Consider the following 21,068-nt stretch of genomic DNA (forward strand, 5'->3'; position numbering starts at 1 on the left):
CATTGAGAAGGTCCCCACCAAAAGCTCTTAAGCAAAATAAGCAGTCCTGGGAGAACGAGGTAGGTTCTATCCTGGATTAGTAGCTGGTTAAAAGATAGGAAATAAAGGGAAGCAATAAATGGTCAGTTCTCAGAAGGGAGAGAAGTAAATTGCGGGGTCCTCCTGGGATCTGTAGTGAGACCAGTGCTATTCAACATATTCATAATTGTCTGGAAAAAGGGGCAAATTCTGATGTGGCAAAATGTGTAGACAAGACCCAGTATATATATTGTGTCAGACTCAAAGCAATGGGGTACAGGAGTCTGGTAGAGGGCAAATATGCTGGTCACTGGATGAGTAGTTTTCTGCTCCCTGAGTGACAAGAGCAGGGGCTGCACTAGAGTAATCAGGAAATTGCTAGAACCAATTAGGGCAGACAGGCTGATTAGAACACCTGCAGCCAATCTAGGCAGACTAATCAGGGCACCTAGGTTTAAAAAGGAGCTCACTCCAGTCAGGCCTGGGGGAGCCAGAGGAGAGGAAATACGTGTGAGGAGCTGGGAGCTAGAGGCGCAAGGAGCTGAGAGTGAGAGGGTGTGCTGCTGGAGAACTAAGGAGTACAAGCGTTATCAGACACCAGGAGAAAGGTCCTGTAGTGATCATAAAGAAGGTGTTTGGAGGAGGCCATGGGGAAGTAGCCCAGGGGGTTGTAGCTGTCATGCAGCTGTTACAGGAGGCACTATAGACAGCTGCAATCCACAGGGCCCTGGGCTGGAACCCAGAGTAGAGGGTGGGCCTGGCTTCCCCCCAAACCTCCCAACTCCTGATCAGACACAGGAGAAGTTGACCCAGACTGTGGGGAAGTCACTGAGGTGAGCAAATCTGCCAATAAGCGCAGGACCCATTAAGGTACAGGAGGAACTTTGTCACAATATTTAAGTGTAAAATAAATTAAGAGGTGTTACAAACAGATCTCACAAAACTAGGTGACTGGGAACAAAATGACAGATGAAATTCAGGGTTGATAAGTGCAAAGTAATGCACAATGGAAAACATAATCTCAACTATACACATACAATGATGGAGTCTAAATTAGCTGCTACCACTCAAGAAAGAGGTATTGGCAGCATTGTGGATCGTTCTCTGAAAACATACACTCAGTATGCAACAGCAGTCAAAAGCAACCCTAGTAAATTCATGGAGGACAGGTACACCAGTGGCTATTAGCCAGGATTGTCACAGACTTAACTACATTCTCTGGATGTCTTTAAAACTCTGAATGTCAGAAGATGGGTACAGATGACATAGGATTGAGGACATGATATTGTGCTTTTCTGATAATTCCCTCTGAAGCATCTGCACTGACCACAGGCAGAAAACAGGACACTGGGCTAGATGGGCCATTGGTCTGAATCAATATGGCCATTCTTCTGTTCTTAAATTGTTTCTCTGGGTGATGGGCTTCTGCAGACAAGCCTTTTCCAGAGGATCCCTTTTAAATAGAGCTCGTGTAGCCACCCTAGCAGATATCAAGAGTAGGCACCTTATAGACTAACAGACGTTTTGGAGCATGAGCTTTCGTGGGTGAATACCCACTTCCTCAGATGCATGTAATGGAAATATCCAGGGGCAGGTATACATATGTGTGCTAGCAAGCAAGCTAGAGATAACGAGGTCAGTTCAATCAGGGAAGATGAGGTCCTGTTCTAGCAGTTGAGGTGTGAAAACCTGCACATCCACCAATGTAATATACGCCATCATATGCCAGCAATGCCCCTCTGCTATGTACATCGGCCAAACTGGACAGTCTCTACGGAAAAGGATAAATGGACACAAGTCAGACATTAGGAATGGCAATATACAAAAACCTGTAGGAGAGCACTTCAACCTCCCTGGCCACACTATAGCAGACCTTAAGGTGGCCATCCTGCAGCAAAAAACTTCAGGACCAGACTTCAAAGAGAAACTGCTGAACTTCAGTTCATCTGCAAATTTGACACCATCAGCTCAGGATTGAACAAAGACTGTGAATGGCTTGCCAATTACAGAACCAGTTTCTTCTCCCTTGGTTTTCACACCTCAACTGCTAGAACAGGGCCTCATCCTCCCTGATTGAACTGACCTCCTTATCTCTAGCTTGCTTGCTAGCACACATATATATACCTGCCCCTGGATATTTCCATTACATGCATCTAAGGAAGTGGGTATTCACCCACGAAAGCTCATGCTCCAAAACGTCTGTTAGTCTATAAGGTGCCACAGGATTCTTTGCTGCTTTTACAGATCCAGACTAACACGGCTACCCTCTGATACTTATCAAGAGTAGGGTGACCATATGTCCCATTTTGGCAGAGACAGTCCCTTTTTTAGCAGCTTCCTTGTTACTTAAATGAAAGGTGCACTGACTGAGTCTATGGCTGCACTGTGGGAATGGGAAGGTCAAAATCTCCTGCCCAGTCTAGGGCTGGGGTATTTGTTAGGGGGCTTATTCCTTCACCCTCTCACTTCCCTGCTCCTTCTCGTGTGAACAGAGAGCAACAATACCCGAAGTTCGAAGGCGCAAACAATTCAATGTTTATTGGGGTGAACTTCCAACAAGCATGATTCCAGTTTCTTAGTGTCCCCCTTCCCAGCTCTGACACCACAGAGCCTTGCCTGTCTCCTTGTTTCTGTTCCCATCCCCTGTTCCCATTTCCCCCTTTAGCAAAACATGATCCCAATTCCCACCCAGCTTCCTGATTGACTGCAGACTATATAGTAAAACCTGAGTTTTGCTTAGCTATACCATAACCAATCATTTTACTGAAATTTAACTAACCAATCCTAACATATTGTAACATGGTTATTTAACCAATTATATCCCAGCACCTTAATTGGTTTACACCCAACAAAATTAATTATACAGCAGACAGAAACAATCACAGAACCAGACAGAGACCATGCAAATAAACATATGAAACAATACAGAAGTGAGGATTTTACAACTGCATCTATATAAACATAAGGGTTTTCCAGCTGTGTCTATTGATAAGTGAGTTCTTGCCAGACAGGATGGTATCAAACTAAGTTTCCTTTTATATCTTTTAGGCTCTACCCTTTCTCTGGAGGTGGTAGGAAGATCAGAGCAGGATTGTATTCCTAATAGCCCAACAGCATCTTATTTCAATGTGACTAGATTGGAATGTGAGGATGTGACCATACACTTCCCAGCTTATGGCTGCCTCCGCTGCTTAGCTGAAGAACCAAGCCTCAGACTGTCACAGTAAGAGAAGGCCATTACACAGACAGACAGCCTTTCTATCTCTGTGCATCCCCACCCCCATCCTGTACAAGGCCCCTTCAGCAGATCCTGCAGGAAGTGGCTACTGTGACAGGCCCTGGTAGCACATCTCTGATGAACCTATGCTAGCAGGAAGCCAGGGAGCATCCTAGAGTAATTATTGAGGCTCAGAGATTCTGGGTGGGTGGGCCGAGCTACCAGTGGATCTCTGAGACCTGTGCATAACTTTGGTGATCTCTGGATCCCTCTTTTCATTCTTCATGGAGAAGGGAAAAGACCTCCCCGCCAGAGTGATCCGAGGGAAATTTTCTTGTATGGAGCCTTGTGGACTCTCCCTTCCCTGGCCTGCACCCTGGGCTTGTAGTGCAGGACAGGGCACAGTCGGGGAGAAATCTGGTCCTATATTATTATCATTATTATTCTATTTCATTTTATATCAGCAAGATCACAGTTTTGAAAGCATCATCACCAACATTCTGCCACCCCCGAGGTAGCCATGTGATTAATCAGAACCATATGAACAGCAATGACAAGCCTGGATTCCAGGAATAAAGAATGCCGCAGGGCTGGCACTGCAGTCCAGTTATGTAGCATCACCAAATGTCCCCTGTGATTTGGTCTCCTGCAGTTTGCCTTTGGCTCTGATCAGAGTTAAAGCTGGAACAAAGAACGCTAATTTGCAGAGGTTCCCTGATGGACAAGTGGCCCCCAAGGAAATGTGCAGGCATGCTTCATATAGACAGTTGCTTTTCTGTCTGAACAGATACTGCCCACTGCCCATGTAACCTCTTGGATGACTCCTCGTCCTTCAGTGTGAAGACCTCTGGTGTCAGCGGCTCCTCTTCTAGCAGGATTTGGGTACGTTGGCAGGTTTTGGTATCTTTACAATGTAAAGTGAAGGGTAAAGACTGCAAGCTGTTTCCATTTGCAGATGTTCTGTAGTGCAAGAAGGGACTGATGTGGGCTGTCGGGATGACTCAGTGATGGTGCTGCAGGGCAAGGAGCACGAGGTGGTTTGGGAACCCCTCCCCCACATCTCCCTGTTCTCCATGTTGGGATATTCAAGCTACACACAAATCTGACATTCAGAGCGAGCTCGGAGTGTTTAAACCCCTATTAACTGAGTCAGGATTTCTCAGTGGGTCCCATTTCTAGAGGTGCTGTGTGCTCTAGGCCGATCCTGCCAGGGGCTGAGTGAGAGGAGACCCCACGGAATATCAGAGGCTAGTTTCCAAGTCATCTCATGTTTAGTTGCTCCTGGAAATTTAATCAGAAAATTCATTTTCAAAGGTTTGGTTCTCTATCTTGGTTGTGAACTCAGGAATTCACAGCTGCACTGTGGTAACAGGTCCAATAGGGCATATGTCTGTTTCCTGACTAGCTGAGGGCTCCAACGTTTCTGCCCTGTAGATACCCCTCAGAGTTACAGGGCTACTGGCATCTCTGCCCCCTCTCTGGTCTCTGAGTGCAACATATCAGGCCTCGTAGCCTTCCCTCTCATGGGGTGGAATCCTGTGATGCTCCTACCCTCAGACTGGGCCCTGGGCTACTGCACTGTGATTGCCCTGCAGGTGCCAGTGAGCATGTGTTGAGACAAGTGACCAGCCTTCTTGAGCCAAAATAATGTTTAACCAAACAGCAGGAAGAACGTGTAACATGGGAGAATAAGAGGGTTTTCAAACAACAGTCTGTACACATCTCTGACCCCAAGCCCTCCCAATCTGACAGGGACCCAGGCAGGCCAAGGGTCCTGAGCCTTCCCCAGCGGTGTCTGTGCGTGTCAGACTGAAGAGTGCCTCAGCAACAGCTGCCCAGCTCTGGACAGACTCCCAGCGCTGGCAAAACAAGCTGTGTAACATGGCTGGAGCCCAGGAACAGGGAATTCCCTGCTTGTAGCTCCAGTGTGGTCTCTCAATCTCCCTTAAGTACATCCTGAGTGATGGCTTTCCTTGAGCTATTACTTCCCCTCCTGCTTGTTTTCCAGCAGCCTGCTATTAAAATAGGAAGAGCCATACTGGTTTCACCTAATGTAGCCAAAACATAAACATCCCAAGAGTTAACCCAATATAACTATACAGCAAACATCCCCAGAACTGGGGTTATCACACACATTCATTATGGCAGCTCAGCTCCGTGGCAGTCACAGCACCACTCCTGGGTGCTGCGGATTTTATTAATACAGGGAAGAGGGGGAAGGGGAGAGAGATTGACTGGCTGACTTTCATATGGGAAATGAAGTTCCATTTCCATGAATACTCATACATTTGACTTTGAAATCTACTTCCTGCAAACCCTCATCGTGCCTGAGTAACAGGAGCTGGGGTTACTATGTACTAGAGAGTGAGAGCTCAGGGAATGTAGAGTTTATATACTGATCCTAATGCCCATTACCACTCCGGGTACAGGCTACAGACTGACAGAACAGAACCTGAGGAGAACCAGTCAGCTGTTAACCCAGGGACAGAGGAGCTACTAGACTTTTGTTTGCTCACAAGCCACTGACTGAGGGCTGAGACTCTGGGATCTTTCAGGTTCTCAAGAAATCCAGAGGAGAGATGCTACATTTTACTTCCCACTCTAACCTGAGAAGTCATCTCTGAAAGATGATCAGAGGGGAACGAGTGGATTTACATGTGTGTGTCAAAGTACAAATGTGTAAATGTTATGCCAAAACTTTTCATTGTAATATCAATATTAAAAAGAAAAAGTTTCATGACCTGTATGTATATCAAAAACCAGCAGCAGAGTTGTTGGAATCTCTACAGGAAGCAGCAGTGGTAACTTTACTGCATAAAGGTTTTTGCTTTAGAAAGTATTTCAATAGTACTCCAAATAGTATTTGCAATGGGTTTGTGCTATTAACTCTTCGCTCAGTGAACAGTTGTATGATACTGTCATTAGGTAACTGAGGAGCAGCTGTTTCTAACACTTACATTCAGGGTCATGAACAAAATCCCTCTGCAATCCCTGTACAAGACAAGTCAAGAGAGAACACTTGGCTGTGTTTCAGCATAGAGCTGAGGTGCAGAGGCAGAACAATTCCGTCAGCTACCTGGTGTTGCGAGTCGATTTTCCTCTGAGGATGTTTTTTTAATGTTGCTGAGTACCTGTAAAGATATTTTCCTTTCCTGGTACAACATTATGTGACTTTGTGTTATGGGCATTTATTAGCTTTGAATTGGTAAATTAATTCCTTTAACTCTTCCGAAAAAAACCTTGGTATGACAAAAGACTTTATGCTAGTATAGACATAATATCAGAGGGGTCGCCATGTTAGTCTGGAACTGTAAAAAGCGACAGAGTCCTGTGGCACCTTATAGACTAACAGACGTTTTGGAGCATGAGCTTTCGTGGGAGAATACTCACTCCGTCGGATGCATGTAGTGGAAATTTCCAGGGGCAGGTATATATATGCAGGCAAGAATCAGTCTGGAAATAACGAGGTTAGTTCAATCAGGGAGGATGAGGCCCTCTTCTAGCAGTTGAGGTATGAACACCATCGGAGGAGAAACTGCTTTTGTAGTTGGCTAGACATTTATGGTCTTTGTTTAATCCTGAGCTGATGGTGTCAAATTTGCAGATGAACTGAAGCTCAGCAGTTTCTCTTTGGACTCTGGTCCTGAATTTTTTTTTTTGCTGCAGGATGGCTTCTTTTAAATCTGCAACTGTGTGGCTAGGGAGATTGAAATGTTCTCCTACAGGTTTTTGTATATTGCCATTCCTATTATCTGACTTGTGTCCATTCATCATGTTCCGTAAGGATTGTCCAGTTTGGCCGATGTACATAGCAGAGGGGCATTGCTGGCACATGATGGTGTATATTACATTGGTGGATGTGCAGGTGAATGAACCGGTGATGTTGTGGCTGATCTGGTTAGGTCCTGTGATGGTGTCGCTGGTGTAGACGAACTGGATGTTTATATGGGTTACCAGAAAATCTAATTACATTAGTGAGGATTGTTCTTAATAAAGTAATGGAAGAGTGCTAAGTCTTCATTATTTATACCACAAAATATGTGTAAGTGCTGGGTGTCAGGAGGAAACTCTCCCTGGAAGCAGGTTATCTCATAGCTGCCTATTGAAGGGCTTCTTCCATCTTTCTCTCCAGCTTCGGAAACTGGCTACCGGGCTAGAAGGAACACAAGTCTTACCCAGTCTGGCAGTGCCTATCTTCACATCAGTGGTGTAAATCCAAAACTGTGTTTTTGATGATCTTCCTTGAGATCCTCGGAGTCTCTAAACTTGCACTGAGAGCAGAAAGATGTCTTGTTAAATATAATCCAGTTTCCTGTACTTTTTCCTTTCAGGAAGGAAAGTTGAAAACTCCTGGGACCTGCCCAGTACATTATGTCAGCTATCAATGACACCAAATCCAACTCTGCAGTGTTACATCTCACCGGAATACCTGGGCTGGAAGACGTTCATCTCTGGATCTCTATCCCTTTCTGCTTAGTGTATCTAATTTCGATAGTAGGAAATTCAGTCATTCTGTTCATTATAAAAACAGATCCAAGCCTCCATGAGCCCATGTACATTTTTCTTTCCATGTTGGCTGTCACAGACCTTGGCTTATCGGTAACCACCATGCCAACGGTACTGGGTATATTCTTGTTTAAATCTAGGGAGATCAGCCTCAATGCCTGTTTTGCTCAGCTGTTTTTCATCCACTCGCTTTCATACATTGAATCCTCCGTGCTCTTGTTGATGGCCTTTGACCGCTTTGTCGCGATCTGCAATCCTTTAAGATATGCGTCCATCTTAACCCTCCCAAAAATAGCCAAGATGGGACTGGTGTGTGTGCTAAAGGCAGTGGCCCTAATATTTCCACTCCCCTTTCTCCTGAAACGGTTCCAATTCTGTCAAGCTAATGTCCTCTCCCATTCCTACTGTGTGCACCAAGAGATCATGAATTTAGCTTGCTCAGATATCACAGTCAACAGAATCTATGGCTTGTCTATTGCACTCTTAACAGTGGGGTTAGACTCGTTGCTCATCTGCCTCTCTTATGTGATAATCCTCAGAACAGTGCTAAGCATCACATCCCATATGGAGTCCTTCAGGGCCCTGAACACTTGTGTCACTCACCTCAGTGCTGTATTACTTTTCTACACACCAATGCTTGGCTTGACTGTGATACACAGATTCGGGAATAGCTCTTCTCACTCGCTTCAGAATTTCCTGGGATATGTATGCCTGCTGGTCCCGCCTCTGATGAATCCAATCGTGTACAGTGTGAAAAGCAAATACCTTCGTGTGAGGATAATCAGGATGTTCCTCAAGTGACAGGTCAGTTCATCACCTGGCTATGGCACTGGTGACTTAAGCGACAAAAAACACGGACCACAGCCACCTATTCCATCCTAGACCGTTCCGTCTGAGATGCTATGAGCTACTTATCTCCACTTTGTATAGAGGTTCAGATGAGTTCTAGGCCCTGGCACAATAGGAGATGGATGTCCTGACCCGCTGGTGAGGGAGGACAGTGCAATGGGGGAAGGAGACCAACGGAGGCAGTGACATGAAGAAAGTTCTTGTGTTTCTGGAGAGACAGGGGACTGGTGGGATGTTGGCCCATAAAAAGCCGTATCCTTGGCTGCTCTGACTTCAGAATTCCTGTTGATGCAGTTAATAAAGAGAATGGATGTGGCTATTGTTTCCCATTAGACCTGGTCTGTTACTTTCCTGACTCTGGTTAAAAATCTACATGCCATGAAAAAAGCTGCAGAGCCATGATCAAAGCTGTCCTGCAGTCGCAGTCCTGGCCCTTCCTGAGCAGTCTGGGCACTGGGTGATCCATGAGCGTGGCGCCATGTGTGGTCAGAGGCTATTCAAGGACCACGGACATCCACCCTTCCCCGATGCCCTCAGAAAGGTGCTTGTGACTGATTCATGCCAGAAACATGATTAATGCAGGAGCCCTGGGAGGTCATTCTTCCCCTTGAGGCACCACCCTCTGCTCCTCCACTTCCCCCATATCCCCGACCCTGCCCAGGCTGGAAGCTGGAGCCTTGCTATGGTAAAAGCTGGCCAGACAGCCCTGATGTTCCACCTTCCCTGGGAAGGAGTATCAAGGGACCCAAGAACAGCCCCCAGCCAGTCTTCCCACCCACCAAGATACACCACAATTGAAAGTGAAGAGTCTGGAGCTCCCAATGGTGGCCTGGGCTCCCTGGCCAGTTCTTACCACTATCCAGCTCCACCTAGGCTGGGGACCACGCTTGAGGTGAAGAGAAGGAACAGTGGGAAGGGTCTCAGGAGAAGAAGAGGAACAACAGAGTGAGGGTCTAAGGGGAAAATGAAGAGCAGGGGATGCAGCATCCCTGAATCATTGCAGACCCTGCAAGGAGGTCACTGGGGGAGGATGGGACTAGTGGGTATGAGAGACACTTATCTATGGCCCAGATTATTGTAGCATCTGAGGACCTCTTGATCTTTGACATATTTATCAGTAGTACACCCCTTGCTGCAGGGCAATGTTATTAACACCACTGGGAAGATTCCAAGAGCAGAAGGAACCACTGTGATCACCTAGTCTGCCTGCCTGTGGAGCATTGGCCAGAGACCTCCTCTGAAATAACTCCTAGAGGAGAACTATTGGAACAACCTCCTGCCTTGATTTAACAGTTGTCAGTGATGGAGAATCAACCACAGCCCTTGATAAATTCTTTCCATGGTTAATTACCCTCATTCTTAAAAAAAAACCACATCCTTTCTGAATGTCTCTAGATTCATCTTCCAGCCATTGGATCATGCTATAAATTTCTCTGCTAGACTGAAGAAACCATTGTTAAATGTTTGTTCCTCATGTAGGTACTTTGGTCCCGTCACCCCTTAACAATAACACCTCTTTCTGTTAAACTAAATAAATTGAACTTCTTCAGTGGATCACTCTCAAGCAGGTTTTCTAATCCCTTCATCATTCTCTTGGTTGTTCTCTGACTCCTCCTCAATTTATCCACATCTTCCTCCAACTGTAGGCAATAGAACAGGACACAATATTCCAGCAGTGCCCCCAGTTGTGCCAAATACCCACGTAAAATATCATCTCTGCTCCTACTCGAGATTCCCCTGCTTATACTTCCTGATTTACACTGGGTTTTTCAGCCATAGCACACCACTGAGCTGCAAGTCTTTTTCAGAGTCACTGCTTCCCAAGATTGGGTCCCCCGTTTGGCAAGGATGGCCTGCATCCCTTGTTCCCAGATGTAACCTTTAAATTGAGCCATATTAAAAGAGATATTGTTGAGGCACAGAGGGATTAAGTGAGTTGCCAAAGTCACAGAAGAAGTCTGTGGAAGAGCCTGGAACTGAAGCCAGTTCTTCTGAGTCCCAGGACAGCACTTTAAGCCCTGAACCATCCTTTCTATCTGGAACTAGTGGCTGGAGATGGGACATCTGGCAGCTCAGCATGCAGAGATTACCAGGAACCCTAATAATTCAACTGCTGTGAGATCACCAAAGAGGAGCCCAAGAACAATTCCTTTTCCAGATGAGAATGCTGTAACATGCTTTCTCCCGAATCTATGGATGGGCAAATCAATCATCCAGGGTGCACAGCAGGGTCAGAGTTGGTAAGCAACTCCACATAAGCTCCAGATGTGATGCAAAATGGGCAAATAGGCCTGGAAGCGACCACCTAAGTCAATGAGTCAAGTCCTCTTCTATGGTACATGACCCTGGCATATTGTTCGGTGCATAAGCCTTTGTAAGCAGGGGCTAAATGAGTTCCCCTGACAGCTAGCTGGGAGTGGAAGAGACTTCAGAAGCAAACGATATTCACATGAACACACCTAGTCTTCCTAGATACTTTGCAGGTAGTGGTGTTCCTCAAAGTGATCTACTTTGGCTTGTGCTGGGTTACAAATCACCGTCGTACTGAATTCAGGGGTAGGGAAATGTTGTTATCAATGTTATTTTCTTTATTGTTAGAACAAAGGTGAGGAGAACTGTGCTTAACCTCTCCCAGATGAAGGAGTCACACTCAGCTGAAAGGACCTTGAGCTGGGGAAACATTCCCGTTTAACAGGCAAACAACTTGGAATATCCTTTCCCCTGTTCCAGCACACATGGCTGTTCAAGGACAATTGCTTGGAGATTGGGATAGCTCCCTTCATGGGCAAGTCATTACCCCGAACAGACACAGGAACATTTCCTTCACTGTTACAGTTCTCCACAGTAATTTTCTCCAGAGAAACATTTCCCTGAGACTTATCTGATGCCAGATTTTCTTCTGAGATACCAGACAGACACTCATTAACTAAACTAAAATTTAGTAAAAAACAGAAGAGTATGATTAAAATATTTCTATACATCCAGACATGAGTTCAATTCATTGATGTGTAGATTCATTGCAGAGATGGTGAGCTTCATAGTTTCAAAAAGTTCCTTTAGAATTCAGTTCACAGGTCAGATTACAATGTCCAAATCTCATATTCAGGGCGTACCAGTATAACTGGAACCTCGGTCTTGCAACTCAAACTTCCCCTGATGAAATCTAAGCAAATCTGAGATGACAGAATCAGGACCCAAGGATGGTTTATCCAATTTCATGTCTTTTGACAAGTTGAAATTCCTCAAGGAACAGAAGGTAATTAGGATGACTTTGAAGGACGTCCATCACCATTACTTAGCTATATAAATTAACATAAGGCCATTTGCTTGTTCTTCACCATTCACAGCACATTTCAAAGAGAGAGGAGTACTGAGATATCTTGTGTTTACAATTTATTTATATGATAGGATGTTCTTGCAAGATGTTTAACCGATGTTGCACCCTATAATGCTTTATGGAAATATGCTTATGAATTTATATATGACATAACTGGGCATGCCATGTAACATATCTCTGCAAAGGTTATGATCTACTGAATCTATCCATCCTATTTGTACACATGTACAATTTTTTTATTCAAAGTTATAAATATTGGCTGTGTACTTGTTTGATTTTAAGTAGCCATAGTAAAGTATTTGGTCAGATTCTTAAGCAAGGAATTTGCAAGTTAAGTGCCCAATCAAGAAACACGTAATGGACAATAGACCCTTGGAAGACTCCAATCCAAAGAAGAAGTCTACTTGGGGACATTGAAGGTAGCATGTTAACAATGGCCGCCACCTGTAAAGTTCTGAGTCATGCGTGGACATGTGACTTGCTGGATTCTGCATAGGAGAGAGGAGAGGGACTCCAACCACAAAGGAAAGTCTATTTAAGTCCCGTGGAGACCCCTCCATTTTGTCTTCAGCTTTCTCTCCACCCCAAAGGATGCTTGAAAGAAACTGGAACAAAGAACAGTAACCACAGGGGTGAGGATCGCTGGACCCAGACTAGAGGGAGATTAGTCTGTAAAAGAAACTTATTGGAACATCTTTGAGGGTGAGATTTCATCTGTAATCACTTTCTTGCTGTACTAGGCTTAGACTTGCATGTTTTATTTTATTTTGCTTGGTAATTCACTTTGTTCTGTTTGTTATTACTTGGAACCGCTTAAATTCTACTTTCTGTGTTTGATACAATCACTTTTTACTTATTAAATGACCCAGAGTATGTATTAATCACTGGGGGGGGGCAAACAGCATATCTCTCTACCAGTGCTATAGAGGACGGACAATCTATGAGTTTACCTGTGTAAGCCTTATACAGGGTAAAACGGATTTATTTGGGGTTTGGATCCCATTAGGACCTCCCACTGCGAGCTGGGCATCTGAGTACTGGAGACAAGAACACTTCTCAAGCTGTTTTCAGTTAAGCCTAAAGCTTTTGGGGGACGTTGTTCAGACCCGGGTCTGGGTTTGCAGCAGACATAGCGTGTCTGGCTCAAGCCAGGCGGGGCCACATCAGGTGGCACATCCCAAGGGGTTTCTGTGATCCAACCCATCACAACAATAGAACCATTACTACACTCCCCTTTCCTGCACCTCAGCTCCACTCTTCACTGGAACACTCACCAGCGGTTCTGCTCTGTCAGGACTTTTTGGAAAGTCTTGCACGGCTATTGCAGAGGGATTTTGTACATGACTCTTAATATAAGTGTTAGAAACAGCTACTGGTCAGTTACCGGGAGACCGTATCATACAGCTGCTCACTGAGTGAAGAGTTAATAGCAGAAACCCATTGCAAACACTATTTGGAGTACTACTGAAATACTTTCTAAAGCAAAAGCCTTTATGCAGTAAAGTTATCACTACTCCTTCCTGTAGAGATTCCAACAACTCGGCTGCTGGTTTTTGATATACATGCTGTCAATAACCTAGTCCCAGATTTGGACCTTAGCGTCCAAAATATGGGGGTTAGCATGAAAACCTCCAAGCTTAGTTACCAGCTTGGACCTGGTACTGCTGCCACCACCCAAAAAATTAGAGTGTTTTGGGGCACTCTGGTCCCCACAAAAACCTTCCCTGGGGACCCCAAGACCCAAATCCCTTGAGTTTCACAACAAAGGGAAATAATCCTTTTCCCTTCCTCCCCCCCTCCAGGTGCTCCTGGAGAGATACACAGAAGCAACCTCCATGAATCTAAGCAGAGCGAGTCCACCCTCTCTAATTCCAGTCCTGGAACAAAGAGCACTTCCCTCTTCACCCAGAGGGAATGCAAAGTCAGGCTAGTAAATCTAACACACACAGATTTCCCTCTGACTTCTTCCTCCCACCAATTCCCTGGTGAGTACAGACTCAACTTCCCTGAAGTTCCCCACTAAAGAAAAACTCCAACAGGGCTTAAAAAGAAAGCTTTATATAAAAAGAAAGAAAAATACATAAAAATGGTCTCTCTGTATTAAGGTGACAAATACAGGGTCATTTGCTTAAAAGAATATTGAATAAACAGCCTTATTCAAAAAGAATACAATTTAAAGCACTCTAGCAACTATAGACATGTAAATACAAAAGAACATAAAAATCCCCTATCTGATCTTTGGTACTTACAACTGGGAAACAGAAGATTAGAAAGCAGGAAATAGAAAAATCCTCCTCATAGCTGAGAGAGATTCAGGCAGAAGACCCAGAACAAAAGACTCACACACAAAAAACCCTCCACCCAGAGTTGAAAAAATCCTGTTTCCTGATTGGTCCTCTGGTCAGGTGCTTCAGGTGAAAGAGACATTAACCCTTAGCTATCTGTTTATGACACGCCCCCCAAATTGCACACAGTGGGGAAGCTCACTGGCGGCGATTTCCTTCTAGAACTTTAAAATAAACAGATTAATACAACACATGCACCTTTACATATACCACTAAGTATATAACTAACAGACTTCTACAATTTAAGAACACTTTTTAACTACTGGATTCTGGGAAACTCTCACGGGAGAGTGCATCAGCAACTTTGATAGAAGCTCCTGAGATGTGCTGAATTTCAAAATCAAAATCTTGGAGAGCTAAACTCCAACGAAGAAGTTTGTTGTTGTTCCCCTTGGCAGTATGAAGCCACTTTAGTGCAGCATGGTCAGTTTGTAGCTGGAACTGCCGTCCTCAAACATATGGGCGTAGCTTTTCCAGGGCGTACACAATGGCGTAGCATTCCTTTTCACTGACTGACCAGTGACTTTCCCTCTCAGACAGTTTCTTGCTGAGAAACATGACAGGATGGAAGTTGTGATCCGTTGCTTCCTGCATGAGAACTGCTCCTATACCACGCTCAGATGCATCCGTGGGTACTAGGAATGGCTTGTCAAAATCCGGGGCCCTGAGCACAGGGTCAGACATGAGCGTCGCCTTAACCTGGGTAAAGGCCTTTTGACACTCATCAGTCCACTTAATTGCATTTGGTTGGGTCTTTTTGGTCAGGTCGGTCCGTGGAGCAGCGATTTGGCTGTAGTGTGGTACAAATCGCCTGTAGTATCCGGCCAAGCCTAAGAAGGATTGGACCTGTTTCTTTGACATTGGGACAGGCCACTTTTGGATAGCATCCACCTTGGCCTGTAGGGGGTTTATGGTTCCTCGACCCACCTGGTGCCCCAGGTAAGTCACTCTGTTTTGGCCTATTTGACACTTTTTCGCCTTAACAGTTAGTCTGGCCTGCCTGATGCACTCAAAGACCTTTTCCAGGTGTAGTAGGTGTTCGGGCCAGGAGTCTGAAAAAATGGCCACATCATCGAGGTAGGCAACTGCATATTCTCCCAGTCCTGCTAGTAGACCATCTACCAGCCTCTGGAAGGTGGCGGGTGCATTTCGAAGGCCGAAAGGAAGGACACTAAATTCATACACCCCCGCATGGGTGACGAATGCTGATCTCTCCTTGGCAGGCTCATCTAGCGGTACTTGCCAGTACCCCTTGGTTAAGTCTATTGTAGAGATGAACTGGGCACGTCCCAACTTCTCCAATAGCTCATCGATGCGTGGCATTGGATAGTTGTCTGGACAAGTTACCGCATTTAGCTTACGGTAGTCCATGCAAAAGCATATTTCCCCATCTGGTTTGGGTACCAGAACTAGTGGAGATGCCCATGCACTGGAAGATGAGCGGATTATACCCATCTGTAGCATGTTCTGGATCTCCCATTCTATAGCAGCTTGGGCATGAGGAGACACTCGGTAGGGTGGGGTTCTGATTGGGTGAGCATTACCTGTGTCAATGGAGTGGTATGCCCATTCAGTCCGTCCTGGGGTGGCTGAGAACAATGGGGCGAAGCTAGTGCACAGCTCCTTGATTTGTTGCCTCTGAAGACGTTCCAGGGTGGTTAAGAGGTTCACCACTTCCAAGCCACCGTCTTTTTTCCCGTCGTAGCAGACACCGTCAGGCCACTCAGCATCATCTCCCTGGACTGTAAACTGACAAACCTGTAAGTCTGTGGAATAGAAAGGCTTGAGAGAATTAACATGGTACACTCTGGGCTTTAGTGAGGAATTGGGAAATGCTATGAGGTAGTTCACAGTTCCCAGGCACTCGTGGACCGTGAACGGCCCTTCCCATGATGCTTCCATTTTATGGGCCTGTTGCGCCTTCAAGACCATAACCTGGTCTCCTACCTTGAAGGAACGTTTTCTGGCATGTCTGTCATACCAGGCCTTTTGCTCTTCCTGAGCATCCTTTAGGTTTTCTCTGGCAAGGACTAAAGAGTGTCGGAGGGTGCTTTGTAGGTTGCTTACAAAGTCCAGACTGTTAATTCCTGGAGAAGGCGTAAACCCCTCCCATTGCTGCTTCACCAACTGTAATGGCCCCTTAACCTCGTGACCATACACAAGTTCAAACGGTGAAAACCCTAAACGGGATGTGGTACAGCCCTGTAGGCAAACAGCAACTGCTGCAACACTAGGTCCCAATTATTGGAGTATTCGTTGATGAATTTACGTATCATGGCCCCCAAAGTTCCATTAAACCTTTCCACCAGGCCATTGGTTTGATGATGGTACGGGGTGGCAACCAAGTGATTAACCCCATGAGTTTCCTACAGTTTTTCCATGGTCCCTGCCAGGAAATTAGATCCTGAATCTGTAAGGATGTCGGAGGGCCAACCTACCCTGGCAAAAATGTCTGTTAGGGCCAGGCACACAGCGTTAGCCCTGGTGTTGCCTAGAGCTACTGCTTCCGGCCATAGGGTAGCAAAGTCCACTAAAGTCAGTACGTACTGCTTTCCTCTGGGTGTCTTTTTTGGGAAAGGACCCAGAATATTGTCTCTCCATGCAGTAACCTTCTTTCCACCCACTCTCAAATTTTCCCTTCGCTCCAAGGGTATTTGAGAGGCATCTGGGCCTGGGGATCTTGTGGGTGATGGTGGTGTAATGAACTGCACTCGGATGGCGTTCTTTGGACAGTTGGCCTTGATATGTCCCAGTTCATTACACTTAAAGCATCTGCCATCTGATGGATCACTGGGCCAAGGTGAGTTACTGGAGACTGGTGAGGTGGAGGAATAGTGTGTCTGTGGCTTTACTTGGGTTGTAGGTGGGGTCTTCGGCTGTGCCCCCTGGGGTATTCGTTCCCCTTGACCGTAGCTTTCTTGCTTTCTGCCACTTCCATCCATCTGGCTCTGCTCCATTTGTATGAGGAGGTGCAGTTCTTCCAAGGATTTAACATTGTGTCCTGATGTCCAGGCCTCATAATTTTTCCCAACGTAGTAGGCGTGTTTGGGAAATAACACATCTGGTTTCCACTTTTGGGTTCTGAAACGCCGAAGGGCATGATCCGGGGTTATCCCCATTCTGTATCTGGCCTTGGTTTGAAAAAGTTTATAGTCGTTCATGTTCTCCTTAGGCATTTCAGCTGCCACCTCTGCTAAAGGTCCACTGAGCTGTGGCCTCAATTCTACCATGTACTGGTCTTTAGGTATGCTGTACCCAAGACAGGCTCTTTCAAAATTTTCCAAGAAGGCCTCAGTGTCATCACCTGCCTTGTAGGTGGGAAATTTCCTGTGCTGTGGAACCATAATTGGCGAAGGGTTGTTAGGATTGGCTGGCGCATGCAGCCCAGCTTGCGCTAAGTCCAGTTCATGTTTTCTCTGTTTTTCCTTCTCTTCATTTTCTTTTTGTTGTTTTTCCATGTCTCGGCGGTGGGCCGCCTCTTCTTCTTTTTGTTTCCTTCTGTGGGCCACCTCTTCTTCTTCTCGTTTTCTTTTGTGTGCTGCCTCTTTGGCTGCTTGTTCTCTTTTGTAGGCTGCCACTTTGAAGCTTTCTTCCTTTTCCTTCAGCTCCACCTCTTTTTGTCTTTTTTTCAGTTGTCGCCTGTGTTCAGCTCCTTTGATTTGTTCTTCAGCCTCCATTTTGTATTGGAAGGCATGGTTCCTGTTTTCTTGTGTTGGGGTGCCCTCCGGTGTTTATCTTCTGACCTGCAGGCTCTGTTGCCTCCTGGGGTCTGCCTAGCAACAGTGCCTTTTTCCCTTTCTTCCTTTAGCTAATTCTTTCAATGTAAGGTAAACCAGAAAAACCACTTTATTTGCATGTATATAGTGCTGGTATATGACTGCTAATGGGAGTGCTATTGTCCGACAAAAGACCTGTTTGTCACAGCTTAATGGTTTCTTGCTTAATATGCAAGCCACAACTGCCAGAGAGAGCAGAAAAAAAAATTCTCTCTGGTTCCTTTTGAAAACCAAACCCTCTCTGCTAAAAAGCCCCTAGCAGTGAAAAGAAAAATATAATATTCCTACTGGCTTCTGGATTCTATCTTTCCCACTACGTTGCACACCATGTCAATAACCTAGTCCCAGATTTGGACCTTAGCGTCCAAAATATGGGGGTTAGCATGAAAACCTCCAAGCTTAGTTACCAGCTTGGACCTGGTACTGCTGCCACCACCCAAAAAATTAGAGTGTTTTGGGGCACTCTGGTCCCCACAAAAACCTTCCCTGTGGACCCCAAGACCCAAATCCCTTGAGTTTCACAACAAAGGGAAATAATCCTTTTCCCTTCCTCCCCCCCTCCAGGTGCTCCTGGAGAGATACACAGAAGCAACCTCCGTGAATCTAAGCAGAGCGAGTCCACCCTCTCTAATTCCAGTCCTGGAACAAAGAGCACTTCCCTCTTCACCCAGAGGGAATGCAAAGTCAGGCTAGTAAATCTAACACACACAGATTTCCCTCTGACTTCTTCCTCCCACCAATTCCCTGGTGAGTTCAGACTCAATTTCCCTGAAGTTCCCCACTAAAGAAAAACTCCAACAGGGCTTAAAAAGAAAGCTTTGTATAAAAAGAAAGAAAAATACATAAAAATGGTCTCTCTGTATTAAGGTGACAAATACAGGGTCATTTGCTTAAAAGAATATTGAATAAACAGCCTTATTCAAAAAGAATACAATTTAAAGCACTCCAGCAACTATAGACATGTAAATACAAAAGAACATAAAAATCCCCTATCTGATCTTTGGTACTTACAACTGGGAAACAGAAGATTAGAAAGCAGGAAATAGAAAAATCCTCCTCATAGCTGAGAGAGATTCAGGCAGAAGACCCAGAACAAGAGACTCACACACAAAAAACCCTCCACCCAGAGTTGAAAAAATCCTGTTTCCTGATTGGTCCTCTGGTCAGGTGCTTCAGGTGAAAGAGACATTAACCCTTAGCTATCTGTTTATGACACATGCAGGTCATGAAACTTTGTCTTTTTAATATTGATATTACAATGAAAAGTTTTGGCATAACATTTACACATTTGTACTTTGACACACACATGTAAACCCACTCGTTCCCCTCTGATCGTCTTTCAGAGATGATTTCTCAGGCTAGAGTGGGACATAAAATGTAGCATCTGTCATCTGAATTTCTTCAGAACCTGAAAGGTCCCAGTGTCTCAGCCCTCAGTCAGTGGCTTGTTAGCAAACAAAAGTCTAGTAGCTCCTCTGTCCCTGGGTTAATAGCTGACTGGTTCTCCTCAGGTTCTGTTCTGTCAGTCTGCAGCCTGTATCTGGAGTGGTAACAGGCATTCCCTGAGCTCTCACTCTCTAGTACATAGTGACCTCAGAGCTGTTATTCAGACACGATGAGGGTTGGCAGGACACAGATTTCAATTTCAAATGTATGAGTATTCATGGAAATAGAACATCATTTCACACATGAAATGGCACAGAGGCTCATGGTTCAAGCTAGACCAGGGCTGGAAAACTGAGAGGTTTCTCCCCACCACGTACCCCCCATAAAAGTAAGACCCAAACTAAAATATTTCCTTTTTATCCATTCTCTGGGGTGTGTTTTCATAGAAAATGGATCATTTTTCTGTAAAATTTCAATTTCCACGATACTGCCCAGCTGCAGCTGCCTGGATCCCCAAGAGAAATTGGGACTTTTCATCTGCTTCTCCCTCATAAGGTAAATGAAGGCTGCACTAGTGGAGTCTCTGGCTGCACTCTGGATATGGAAAGGTCAAAACCTCCTGTCATGATATAATTCCCCACTCTGAACCTTAGCGTCCAAGAGATGGAGTACCAGCATGAATTCCTCTAAGCTTGATTACCAGCTTAGGACCAGTAGCGCTGCCACCAACCAGGAATTCCAGTGCCTGGTACATTCTGGTCCCCCCAAAACCTTGCCCGGGAACCCCCAAGACCCAGACCCTCTGGATCTTAACACAAGGAAAGAAAATCCTTTTCCTCATCGTTGCTTATCCCAGGCTTCCCCTCCCTGGGTTACCCTGGAAGATCACTGTGATTCAAACTCCTTGAATCTTAACACAGAGAGGAAATTTCACCTTCCCCCCTCCTTGTCTCTCCCCCTCCCAGATTCTCCCTGAGAGAGACAGTAATCCTAACACGGAGAGAGATTAGCCTTTCTCTACCCCTTCCCTCCTTTCTCCCCACCGATTCCCTGGTGGATCCAGACCCAGTCCCTTGAGGTCTCAACAGAATAAAAAAACAGTCGGATTATTAAACAAGAAAAAGCTTTTAATTAAAGAAAGAAAAAACAGTAAAATTTATCTTTGTAAATTTAAGATGGAATATGTTACAGGGTCTTTCAGTTATAGACACTGCGAATACCCTCCCAGCCTAAGTATAAAAGTACAAATTAAAATCCTTTCAGCAAAATACACATTTGAACTCCTTCCAGCAAAATATACATTTGCAAATAAAGAAAACGAACATAAGCCTAACTCGCCTTATCTACTTAGTACTTACTATTCTGGACATGTAAGAGACTGTATCAAAGAGTCTGGAGAGAAACTTGGTTGCACGTCTGGTCACTCTCAGAACCCAGAGAAAACAACAACCAAATTCTAACAGGACACACAAAAACTTCCCTCCCTCAAGATTTGAAAGTATTCTGTCCCCTGACTGGTCCTCTGGTCAGGTGACAGCCAGGCTCACTGAACTTGTTAACCCTTTACAGGCAAAAGAGATATAAAGTACGTCTGTTCTATTAACTCCTATTATCTGTTTATCACACCTCCCTAC

The 21,068-nt window shown here is 45.2% G+C and overlaps 1 protein-coding gene and 1 long non-coding RNA gene across 2 annotated transcripts in view; both read left to right on the top strand.

Moving 5' to 3' along the window:
• LOC127039912 (uncharacterized) overlaps positions 1 to 21,068 on the top strand; it is a 235,179-nt gene that overhangs the window by 176,263 nt on the left and 37,848 nt on the right. The window lies entirely within an intron of this gene.
• Positions 7,574 to 8,542, top strand: LOC127037074 (olfactory receptor 51G2-like). The gene has a single exon (XM_050928592.1). It carries the CDS (start codon positions 7,607 to 7,609, stop codon positions 8,540 to 8,542), a length of 936 nt encoding a protein of 311 aa, XP_050784549.1. The 5' UTR covers positions 7,574 to 7,606.

Source organism: Gopherus flavomarginatus, chromosome 1, assembly GCF_025201925.1.
Source record: "Gopherus flavomarginatus isolate rGopFla2 chromosome 1, rGopFla2.mat.asm, whole genome shotgun sequence".
NCBI classification, from domain to species: domain Eukaryota; kingdom Metazoa; phylum Chordata; order Testudines; family Testudinidae; genus Gopherus; species Gopherus flavomarginatus.